General features: G+C 32.0%; 2 protein-coding genes across 2 annotated transcripts; both read right to left on the reverse strand.

The window, feature by feature from the left end:
- Positions 1-332: 332 nt before the first annotated feature.
- Positions 333-2,720, reverse strand: LOC114409973. Its single transcript, XM_028373678.1, has one exon. It carries the CDS (start codon positions 2,455-2,457, stop codon positions 706-708), a length of 1,752 nt encoding a protein of 583 aa, XP_028229479.1. The 5' UTR covers positions 2,458-2,720; the 3' UTR covers positions 333-705.
- A 2,549-nt stretch (positions 2,721-5,269) lies between these two features.
- Positions 5,270-7,092, reverse strand: LOC114409974 (GDSL esterase/lipase At5g45910-like). Its single transcript, XM_028373679.1, has 5 exons — positions 6,815-7,092; positions 6,465-6,683; positions 6,228-6,373; positions 5,846-6,119; positions 5,270-5,741 (listed from the first exon to the last, which is right to left on the reverse strand). Exons 1-5 carry the CDS (start codon positions 7,050-7,052, stop codon positions 5,500-5,502), a joined length of 1,119 nt encoding a protein of 372 aa, XP_028229480.1. The 5' UTR covers positions 7,053-7,092; the 3' UTR covers positions 5,270-5,499.
- Positions 7,093-13,248: the final 6,156 nt, after the last annotated feature.

Here is a 13,248-nt window from a genome sequence, read left to right on the forward strand (position 1 = left end):
TGTAGTAATTGGAGATTATTGTAATTAAAACTTTTGACTTCATGGTAGAATCCATATATTCTCACAAACTTTTGACAGGTTATGGAACTAATATTCAATCCAAGATTAATTATACATAAAATTTCTCACCCCTTGTTATGGACGTATTTTGCAGAAAAACAAAATCTCTCCCCACAAATTCAGTATGTATTACCAAATGAGCCGCAAAAATGAGTTATTTAGTAATATGAAATTGAGTCAATTAATCAATTTATCATTTCACTTGTCAGAAAAAGGAAAGGAAAAAACTTCAATCTTTTTCATCATAAAATATATACAAATAACAATGATACTTGAAAATCACATTTCAATCTGAACATACTCAACCTCATTGATTACAAGTAAAAAGCATTGTATGCAAAGTAGTATTTCAGCAATCAACTATGTACTATCCCTATGCTATATGCAACCAAACTTAGCTAAGTGGATAGGTTGTACTCTACCACTGATCGCAAAATCATGTACTTTTATGTCATTGTTCCTAAACATAAACACAAGTCCTCAGATAAAATCATTAGGAAAAAAACGTACTACCTCTCTACATACAAGCATCAATTATTAATAAATAATTACAAGGGAAAAAGAAACCTGAACACGCCTATCATGCATACAGATCAATGTAATGAATAATCATGGCTTTCATGTTACAGAAATTCAAGATCACCTCTAGGGCCTAGCAAAAACACCCCAAATCTTACCACGCCCGAGGCTCTCCAAGAATTTCTTCGACCCGGGAACATCCATCTCAACAAGCTTCTGCGTATATACACAGGCTCCAGCAGCCACCATTTGCTTCCTGCAACTCTTGGAATGAACAAGCAAAGCGAGCAACGAAACAGGGTACTTCTTATCCAACCCCTGCAACGAAGGGTTCAAGAGATGAACTGCACTCACAACCCCTCTTTCGTCCTTGCGGAAAACCCTCCGATTCGCCGGGTGCATCAGCAGCACCGACAATGCCATTGCAGAAGCTTCTTTTTCCTCCACACCCTTCCCATCTAACATTTTAATCAAACCTAAAACGCACCCCAATTCCCCCATCTCCTTCCTCGCCCTCCCACTGTTCAATCCCAACGCGTAAACCGCCCTCGCCGCCGCAATCCGAACCGCCAAAACCTCACGATTCAGCACCCCAACAAGCCTCTGAACAAAACCTTCACCAACAAGAACTTCACCAATTGGACCACTTTCAGCCAAATGTCTCAACATTACAACCGCAACTTCAAGACTCTGAATTTGAGTCCCTGAATCCCAGTAATTCTTCAAACACTCAACACCACCTTCTTTCACCACCGTAATCCTCAAATTCGACAAACCCTCGGTCTCCTCCGACGAAGAATCCGAATTAATCAAATTAGACAAACACCCGACCGCGTTTTCACGCGCCACCGCGGTTCCGGAGGAGGCCAACGCAATCAGAACCACCACCGCGTTCTCCTCAACAAAATTATCTCTAATTTCCTCAAACGCGGCGAGGTTGCGCAGCACGGCGGCGGCAGAAGCCTGTGCACCAGGGGTGCCAGCCTGGCAAATCTCCAAAAGCGACGAGATTCCGCCGCGAGAGCCAATCGCCCTAGCGTTCTCCTTCGTCAAACTCAGCGCCCGAAGCGCGATGCATGCTTTCTCAATAGCGAACCCGCTTCCGGAATCTAAAACCCTAAGCAAGTGGTTGAGAAGGAGCAAGCCCTCCGCGAGAAGCACGCTCTTCGCGCTTTCCACGGTGGAGACTTTTGAGATGGCAGCGACGGTTTTCTCTTTTGTGTCGGAGGGGGGGGAATCGAGTAGGCGCACGAGCACGGGAACGACTCCCTGGGCCACCGCGATGGTCACGTTTTTGTCGTCCTCTTGGAGAAGGCCCAGTAAGGAGTCCATGGCGGAGGCTTTGGACTCGGGCGACCCGATTTGAAGACGGGTTATTAGGTTACGTGATTCGGAGCGGATGGCTTCGCGTTTCGATGAAACGGAAACGGAAACGGAAACGGCGTCGTTTTCGAGGAGGAGGCCGCTGCGGAAGAGAATGTCGCAGTCGCTGACGTGGCGGTCGAGGGTGGCGAGGAGGGAGTCGAGGTCGCTTTGGGTTTTGAGTTTTCCGTTTGGGAGGGTTTGGGGTTGGCATGAGCGGGAGAGCGAAACGGCGTCGTTTAGGGTTTTGAAGATTGAGTGGAGGAGGTGGAGGGAGAGGGGGTTTGTGGTGGAGGCGTTGGGGAACTCGGCGGAGAAATCGGTGAGGTGGGTTTGGAGTTGGGTGAGTTTGACTCGGGCGAGTGACCATTTCCCTTTGAAGTTTCTCACGCTTGGGAGCTCCGAGTCCAGAAAGGTACTCAGAAGCTCAAGGGAATCGCTGATAGCATCTGTTTCTGTTGAATCTTTCATCTTTGATTTTTCGTTGTGGGAGAGAAAAGAGAGTCTTTTGTTCATAATCACTTTGGAGAGAAGAGTAATGTCAAGGATTGGGAGCGTGGACTACACTCGCGAGTTGGGGCATTTGGGGTGGCTTTCATTCCCGCCACGCTTCTCTTTGTTTATAGTTAGTCCTCACTTTACACTGTGCCCGCGGTTTTATGTTGTACAGCTCTTCCATGCTAGTTGGTACTTTAGTTTTGCTTTTCATTCACAAACAAGTAATTGGTAGAAAGAAGGTTTGTTTTTGTTTGGCTAATCAAATATATTCAGAAGTGAAATATGCATCGTGAGCTGTGTTTGATTGCATTTTTTTAAAGAATTAAATAACACAACTTAGTTTTAAAACTTTGTTAATGTTTTTCTCTGTTTTCAAACCAGAAAAAATAGGAGCGGACTTAACAGTTCTAGTCAATTTGGTACACGCAATTCGAATTGGTTTACAATTTCAACTTCCGTATTTGGATTACACAAAGAATTAGAATTGAAAATTATACTATTAAAGTTGCATGTATTCATCAGATAAAACGCTTTACGAGTTAGATTCGAATTTTTACATGGGTACTAGCGTCTGAAGCAAATAGATATTTATTTTCCTATCTACGTACGAGGCAGGGTAGGTATAAGCATACTCATGCTTTTTTTTTTTTTTTTTTATCGGCACAGATAATAATATATGAATGATAATAAAGGGTATAAGCTATAACCAAGTTAACCACATGACAAATGATAATAAAGGGTATAAGCTATAACCAAGTTAACCACATGACAAGTGATTTGTTGTTTTTTTAATACATCTCATGTTTATATTTAATTAATGGAAATAATTCAATTAAATTATTTTAAATAATTAAAAGATTCAATTAAATCACTTAATATTAGAGGATTTAATTGAAAATTAAAAATAAATCTATGCACCACAACCTTAAGATGCATTCACTCGGTGTAATTGCCCACTGGTTGAAAGAAAATACGCAACTTTTACTCTTCTCATTTAGCCAAGCTCAAGTTGTGAACAAAATTCTCTGCAGCAGTAACTGTAAATCAAACACTCCCTGTTGAAAAATGCATTCATTTCTAAGTTTCCAAATGTTCCAAACAATTGCTATCCAAGCCACCCTCCATAAATCTTGCTCCGATTTTGCTTTGAGTAGATGAATGTGTTGCCAATAATGTTCTTCCGGTGAATTTGCTAGAACCGTTGACACATGAATCCATGAATAGCATGTTTTCCATATATCCATGATTTGGCCACAAGAAAAGAAGCAATGATGAGATATGGATTCTTCACCGCCTCTACAAAAAATGCATCTCTCTCCATCACATTCCTCCACACTAAGAATAACGCCTTTGGTTGTGCCTTCACCCCCCACAAATTCTTCCACACATCCGTAGGTTCATTAGGTTGTGATCCCACTGTATCCATATGCAAAGCTTGATATGCCACCTTAACATTGAAGCTACCCGTGGAATCCAACTCCCACCTCCATTGATCCTCACGATCACCGTTAACTGTAACGATTGCTAAGCCTTGATGAAGTTCCACAACTTGAGACTTCTCCCACTCAAACAACCTCCTCCATTCTAAACTCAACTCCCATCCACCTACCCGCCATACACGCCCACGTTTTTTATAAGCTCATATGGTTGATAAACATGTATACTCATAACTCATACTAATATATACCCGTTGAGTGAAATTACTAATATATTTAGGTCTTAAAATGATACTAATTAGTTAAGTTTAGTGCCTTAACTAACATCTCAAAGACTTATTTAACATACTTTTAGTTTCAAGACTATGCTGATAATGCCTACCACGTTAAGGAAATAAAGGAGCTATTTACTAAAAAAATTGGTATTATTCAAGCCAATTAGGAAATAAATTTTGAATTTCAATTAAATCAAAAGTGGTAGATATTAATTTAAAATATCCAGTGATTTACCACTAAGGTTTATCTCCAATCAAAAGAAGGTGCATGCATATTGGAAATTGAATTTTTACCACTAAGGTTTAGGTGGTTTAAATGTAAGTTGAAGATTACATTTTACTAGATGAAGATTATTTGAATGAATGCATTGAAAGTTATTTTTGTTTCAACTTCTAAGATAAATTATTTATTATAGTTAGTGACAATTTTCATTATAAATAGATAAGAGAATTAGTGAAGAAATAACACATGAAGAGAGAGTGTGTGAGAAGAGAGGTTGTGAAACAAAGTCACATTCTTGAGAGAAAAGTATTTTTGTATAGGAGTGTTATCATTTCTTGTAACTATTGAGTGAGGTACTCGAGTTTGTAGAGTGATATACTATTTAGGATATGTTATAATCTTGTAATCATTTTTGTAATAGAGAAATACTTTTGAAACGGTTTCCAGAGCGTAGGTAAGAGGTGTCGAACTACGTTAAATTCTTGAGTTTGTTAGTATTTTTTCTACAGTATAATTTTTGTTGTGTTCAAGCTCACTATCTTTTCTGGGTGTGGGTAATTTTGTTTGTGAGAGCATTGATTACCCAACAATTTATTTATTCCTAGTGACATAAGCTTTGTATTAGTAATGGAAGAAACCGAGAGAGAAAGAAATGGAGAGGATTTTAAGTCATTGGTTATTAATTAGTTAAAATGGCTAACAAACCAATGAATTCTTCCTCAAGTAGTTAGATCAATCAATTTAGTTTTCTTAAGAATGGCTGGAGAACACACACAAAAATAATATTAATATATATTGATACATAAAGAAATCCATCAAACTTCTTATCATTTCAAAGCAACAATATATTGTTCATGTTTATAACATAACAATACAATGGATTCAAGATGAAAATCTTGAAAAATAATCCTTTGTTTCACTTCATTTTCATTTTGGTCCCATTATCCTCAATATTATTCCAAAACATACAAATTATAATACACAATAGTTAATAATATATTGTCCATCATGGAATACAAGATGTTTGTTTTAGCAACACTTTGCTTATGTCATCCATGTTACAAATATACACATGAAACATATGGAGAAAAGCTTATTCTTGTTCATTTTCATCCATGCTTAAATTCTAAGCTATCTTGAAAGGAGGGGATTTGAGAGATGGATTAGCGAAAGGGCCCTCAACTAGTCCCTTAGCTATTAGCCTATACGCTGCTTCAGTAAAATGAGGCCCATCCCAATTTATTTGTTTTGAAGGATCTGAGCAAACTATTGCAGCAGGACTACCACATAATATTTGAAAACTGAGATTGTAAGGTTCACCCTTTCCACAACATGCTCTGAAAGTTTCAGTCTTACCGGAAGAAAAGCCTTCATTTCACAAATTAATGAACATGTTAAGAATAAATGGTTGCAAAATTAGAAATCACATATATAATATCCATCTAATAAAATAAACTATAAACACAACTCACCATATTGTTGTGGTGCTTGAAATAAACGTTTGGTAGCACCATAGTAATCAAAATATGTTATCTTAACATGTGCGTTATTTTTTCTTAATGTCTCTATAGCCTTTTTGAGTTGCTCATTGTAGTACTCAATGAAAGTATTGTAAGCTATCAAACACCCAAATTGATCATAGTCTTCTTTCTTATCGCTATTCACTATTGCCAAAACAGCAGAATTACACCCAATTGGGAAGTTCCCTGGTACCACTAGTTCTACCGCTCCTTCTTCTATTAATTTCTAGCAAATAGAAACAAATATAAAATTCAATTTATAATCAATTATATTTTAAATCAAAATTAACAAAACTAATAAAATTGAAGTTGACATAAATTTGATACAACATACAGAGGTGGTATTGGCAATTGTTTCAACAATTGATGGAACCATTTCTCGAAGTTCTGTAATATTTTTATATGGGATGATTGCATTGATGTCATTCCCACCAATCTCTCCTACTAGAAACAATGAGTTTTTGAAGTAATTATCGCACTCTATCATAAAAAGGAATAACAATTGTTAGTCATATTGGAAAAAAAATTCAAATATTCAACAAAAATATTATTAAAGGGGTTTTGGTAAAACCTTCTTTGCTTGTACAAAGGGAGGATTTTAGTCCTTTAAACCAATCAAATTGAACACTCAATGAAAAAGTAGCTTCCTCTATATTGATTCTTTTTTGTACTAAAAAATCCTTATCAAGTGCAGTTGAACCAGCGTATGCAAAATTCACTCCTTTCTTAATGTCTTGTCCTTTGGTGAGATTCAAATAGGCTGGCAACATTGGCATCCCATATGCCTCGGCTACAATTAAAATGATAATAGCTAAGTGCAATAAACAATGTGTGGTTTCTAAGATATAATATTGCATCAAGGAAAATTTATTTAAGATATCCGAAGAGAGAGGGAGAAGAAGGGAGAGAAAATAAAAATACCTATAAAATCTATGATTAGTCGTCCATTTGACATACGTCCAGAAGGATGTTTAAAGTATGTTGAACCATAAGGACTATTGCCAGGCATAGGTGGGTGGTTATGAGCAGCATTTCCAGTATCACTTATAGAGTCACCAAAGTTAAAAATAGCTTCATATGGAAGAGGACTAGCATTTGAAACAACATTTCCAAGAAAACCACAAGAAAAGATTGTGATAAAGAGAATGGAGATCTTCATAATGTTGCTCAAAGCTAGGACAATCAAACTTATGTGTTTGATGTGTGCTTAGAAATGGGAATTGAGTGCTTTATATAGTGTCACACCAACCACCCAATTGTTTTGTCAGATCTCTGCCATCTTAATTTTAGCATGGCTATAAATACTATGGTTCTTAAAAAAGTGAATCATGAGTTGTAAGTTAAGTTCTTTATTTATCCAAAACATGCCCTTAAAACGAGTTTGTTACTCCATGTTATTCGTGTTGACTTTTTCTATATGGAGCTAAATCTCTATAATAAGATTTACACATTGTAACCATAGATTGAAAATATTTTTATATATGCAACGATAAAAAATGTCTTATATTAAAAAGAGGAGAACAAACAATAATAACTATTGAATTGAGATTAAAAATAATATATTGATATTAAAATATCATTGTTGTCATCTTCATTATCGACATCGCTACCAATATCACTAAATTGACAATCATGATAGTGATAGTAATAGTAATGACAACAACAATGATAATAAAAATAATAAATGTGATAGTAAGAATAATAATGATGATAATGACAAGTGCAATAGTACTAAAGGCTAGTAACAATGGTGATAACAAAAGAATCATCCAATTAAACCTAAAATGCAAAATATTCATCAACTAAGTAATCTAATACCACCATGTTTCCTAGGCCAAGATTGAAATTAAAATTATATTTAATTTCTTAATATGACTTACAATATTATTTTTCTTTTAATATATGATAATTATGTGTCTAATACCTAAGTAAATAAAAGCATGATAAAAAAATTTAGTATTATCCTAAATTTTTATATAAATAAAATAATACTTAAAATAAATGCTTTATAAAATCATAAAACGAACGTGGTTGAGGGGCACTATTAGATTATGTTTTAGGGTTCAAAGCTTTTTTTCAAAAAAAATTAATTGTAATTGTATTATTATAGAAAATATTTGTTATAATAATTACTTTAAAATTATATATAAAATAATTTTTATACAAAACAAATTACACTAAAAATTCACAAAACTTATTTTTTTTCTCATATTTTCTTTATTATACATTAAAATACACAACTAAAAAAACACCCTCACTTTACTTAATCTTTTAATTAGATATTTTTAATATTTTTTATTCTCTTTTTTAAACATGTATTTTACACACTATCCTGCTACTAGTTAAAAATAATTCTCTTTTAATGATTGCATCTCAAACTATATATCATTTCTTCATCTTTTTTTTATATACTTGATCTTTTTAATCATCTATTTCTTTCCCTTTAATCTCTTTTATCTCTACCTCTCTATTTAATTCAGTAATTTTTTTTTATTTTTTTTACTTTGTTAAAAATAACTTTATATCACCAACAAGTTGCTAATTCAAATGATTTCATTTCCCTTAAATAAGGTCTTAAATTTAAATCTTCTAAATAAAAAAATATGATTAAAAAAGATTGATCAAAGACAATTGATTAAATTTTAACAGATATTAGTTATCGATAAAATCAGTAAATATTTTATATCAATAATATAATAATAAAAAAGTAATTTTATATCAAATTTAAATTACGTATTGTAAATATAAAATTTAATTTATATATTTTAAAAAAATTATTATAAAATAGTTTATATTTAAAAATATTTATTTATTATAAAATAAATATCTAGCAGGTGAAATACTAGTAGTTGAACATACTATGGTTTGTCTTTAAATTACTAGTTTAAATTTTATGATATTGATCCTACTTTTATCTCAAACGATGTTCCAGAGGATGTATCTTCTACCCTGTTTCATCGCGATGTATAATTGAGATGTGTCCTAGAGTTTCCCTGTTAAAAAAAAAAAAAAAAATAGGAACTGGGAGGTGCAAGAGTGATAGATAGATAGGAAAAATTTTCCATGTCAAGTCTTTGACTCCATTTGTCCTGGAGTTTATAAAATTGGATTTGACTCCCCTGTTCAGTCTATTGTATTTTAGGTGATAAAATGTAGTTATAAGTATTAATTTTACAATAAAATACAAATATACAAATGATTTTTAAACTATCATATTATTAACTGGTAATGTTTAATTTAAAAATATAATTATATTTATTTTCTAATAAAGTTTACCCTCTCCATTTTAGAAAAAAAATTATTACCGATTCTTGTCTTCACAACTACCAAAACGGCCTGCTTCAATTGAGTTGGGCTGGCTTATGATGACATGAGGAGAAACCGAATTCAATCAAGTTTGGCCATTTTTGAACGCAAAGTTTGAGCAAATCATTAAACAATGACCAAAAAGAAGAAAATAAATTAAACAAAGACCTAAAAAAGTAATGGAAACATATCTTGTCTGTCAGGTAAGAGTAGTTCCTCACTTATAAGTGACAAATTGAGCCCAACTCAAATAATCCCGTAATTAAGGTTGGATTGGGTTCCTAAAGTTTAGGCCCCAAACAAAAATTCAACCTATTTTTTTGGGTAAAGTTTTTTTTGGTAAAGCTTTTAAACCTATTTATTTGATTTATCCTAATAAGTATTTTAATTTTTTTTTATAAATTCTATATATTTCTTAAAATTTTGTATGTTAAAATTTTTTATTTATTCTTAATTAGGTCTGATTTAGCATGAGATAAGATTAGACTAACCAACGAATTTGTATCTCAAGCAATCTAGATCGACTTAGTTCAATCCATTTTTCACACATTCTAAGCTCAACAAGCATGAGTCAAGTCATAAGGTTAGACTAACCAATAAACTTGTATCTTAAAAAATTTAAATCAACTTAGTTCAATTCATTTCCGTATTCTGAGTCCAACAAACATGAGTCAAGTCGATCCGAAAACTTAAAAACTATATTATTTGCTAGGACTTTTTTAGTGAAGCTTGACTTACTACTTTTTTGTGTGTTTGTGGTTGGTGTTAAGCTTTTTCTTATATATGTTCATAAGTTCTTAAATTAATTATATGTGAATATTTTAAAATTGTACAATATATACTTAATTTATTTTACATGCATACTTTATTAAAGTTGAAAAATATTTCCATGTAGATGATAAGTTTATTTGATTTTTCTATTTTTGAATATTTATTTTTATATTACACTATTTATCATAACAATTACACTTTTTTACATTATTTATTCTATTGTTTTTAATATTAATTATACTTCAATATATTTTAATCAGTATACTAATTAGCATAAAATAAAACTAAAATTTATAACTAATATTATAAAAATGTTCATTTATATCATTTGATATTTATCGATTAGCTCAATAGATAATCTTATCACATACTTGTACTTCAATAAGTTAGTAATTTTTAGTTACTATATTAGAGTTGGCAAAAAGAATGACTTGATTCCACTTGGTTTATCGAGGGAAGCATGAAAAATGGTTGGACCAACCCATATTCTTCGTGAATCTCATTTTTTGAAGTCGACCAAACCCGATGGTCCATCTAATTGACCTATATTGATCCATTTTATTTTTATTTTTATTTATTTAAATTTATATAAATTCAAATGAAAAAATAAAATAAAGTTAAAATAGGTCCGATTGAATTTAAACCTATATTTTTTAATTCTAGTCCAACTGGACGAGCTCATTAAATCGGCGAAAATAGGACCAATTCTAATTAAACTAATATTTTTTCAGTCCAACTTGATTGACCTGATCCAACAGAAGAACACACCCATCCAATCCATTTGCCAGCTCAAGTTGTTAATCTATTTGCCATCAATTTTTAGTTATCAACTTGTATATCAGCTTTGAATTAATTTTTTTTCTTCTTTTATCACAGATGGACATATATAAAACTTTGATGTAAATTTTCCATTTGCAAAAAATGATATTTTTTTACCCTGTTTTTTAATATGATAATACATGTTCTTAGAACATACAGCACGTGAAGCTAATTATTCTAAGGAGAATTTTTTCCATAGACAAAATTTAAACATAGTATTTAAAGAAAATTAAACATGTGCACTACTTGAACTAATTATGTTGATATCTTTTAATGTATTCTTCTATTTACATTTCAAAATTATAAAAAAAGTTTTAAAGTTACCACATCATTTTAAAAAAAAAATACTTATCATTTTCCAAGAAACTGTATATAGCCACTACTTAAATTTATACTTAGGATTTTGTAATTAATAGAATCTAAAAACATAATTCCAAACTTAAATTAAAATGCCAATTACAGATTAAATATTTCATACTGTACTTCATAAAATATGCCTAGAGAGTGAGAACAAAATTTATAGGAAAAAGTGAGAGGGCATTCATGAGCTGCAGGAGGAAGAACCCCATCCCCATAGACATATCCAATCCAATATTCCTTGACCCTATAGCATTCGAACAGAAACAACATTGAAACCAAATATACATATATATATATATATATATATATGTGTGTGTGTGTGTGTGTCTTCTTTAGATGAAAAGATATAAAGTGGAAATGCACGTGAAAAGCACTCAATCCTTTACATATACTATCTTAACGGGCAAGTTTGGAATAGTGCATGTAGTTCGTAATCAGAGAGCTCTATGCTTCACAATCCTATAGTTGAAAATTATGTGCGTGACCACAATTTTGAAGCAACTCCACTAAACTGATTGACTTTTTTTTTTCTGAACTTCTGTATAAAAAATGTGTATACTATTTTTTTGTATAATTAGAGCGCTAGGGTAATCGAAAATAAATTGATTTTTAATCTTAAAATCTATTAAAAGTCTAACTAGGGATCGTAATTTCTTCACATATTGCAAAATAGTATGACACACAATATGTTAGTTTGACTGATTTCTACCCTGTTTTTGCTGGACACAAAATATATTACAAAATATATTTTGACCAATTTCCTCTTTTTTGATTCAGATTTTTTTTTTTTTTGTAGAGTTTGGACCTCCAAAGCATTGACATTTTGTTTAAATGGTGTACAGTGTGTGGATCTGGATACGTGCACCCTTTCTCTAAGTTTTAGAATAATGAGCCCATAAAGTCACGAAAGAAAAGAGCCCACAAGATCACAGTTTCCCCCTTTCTTGCAAAGATTTTTTTACCTCCTAAAAACCGAATGTATTGTCTTTGACACGTGACTTTGTTGAAATGAAGCCTATTAAGATTACGTTGCACAGTTAATACAAACAAAAATTATAATATATTTTCTATAAACATTTTACCATCATTTCATTAAATTAGTTTCATATATGCTAGTTATCCTATAAATAAAGAGTTAATTCTCTCTAAAAATAAATAAATATAGAGTTAATTACCCACGAAAGATGGTAAAGTTATAATTTTAAGAAGAGACTGCATAATAATCGTCATACATCTTTGACAAAAGAAGTTAATCTCATAGCCAGGAACAATTAGAAATATCTCCTGGTCTCAGAGAGAGAGAATTAGTTCGATCTTGATATTAAGGTGAATTGGTTTTAATTTAATGAATTTAAATTTAATTTGTTGTCAATTTAAAATATTGTATATTATTTATAAATAAAAAAACACATACGATCATATTATTTAAAATATTCTATATCTGAGCAAAAAAAATTAAAATATATTGTATATTATTTATGAATAAAAAACATATACGATCATATTATCGTAGTATTTAGAAACACATACATTCAATTTATTACTAGTCAATAAACAAAATATAAAACTTAATAAGGAATTGGAGATAATGATGGATCCTTCTTTTTTTTTTTTTAGGATAAAGAAATTGTATTTCAGTCTAAGGTATAACAAATTTTGTGGGATTCAAAAGGAACACTTATAGAAAATTTATATTTAGTTCATTCCAAGAAAATAAGTAGGGGTTCCAACTTACAATCTGTCATGCAACACCTTGTCATATTCTACTAAAAAAACCAATTCATTAAAATTTAGAAATGATAACGATGGATCCCTTGTTGATAGCAAGGAAGTGATTTAGCTATTGAAAATGCATATAGTATTGGACACAACATAATAATCGATGGGGTTTAGAAAGAGTGAACGTCAAAACGAACAAATTCACTTACAAGTTGGTTCATCAAAACGTAAACTCTTGCCGTATCAGTAATTGATTTTCCCATTTTCCACTTGCCATGATAGCCTAGAAGAGCAACACCTAGCAGATTTGTATAGATAGAATGTATAACTATATGGTCCCTCTTAATTTTAAGAACATATTCTTTTACATTTTTTTTTCT

This window comes from Glycine soja, chromosome 4 (assembly GCF_004193775.1).
Source record: "Glycine soja cultivar W05 chromosome 4, ASM419377v2, whole genome shotgun sequence".
Lineage (NCBI taxonomy): Eukaryota > Viridiplantae > Streptophyta > Magnoliopsida > Fabales > Fabaceae > Glycine > Glycine soja.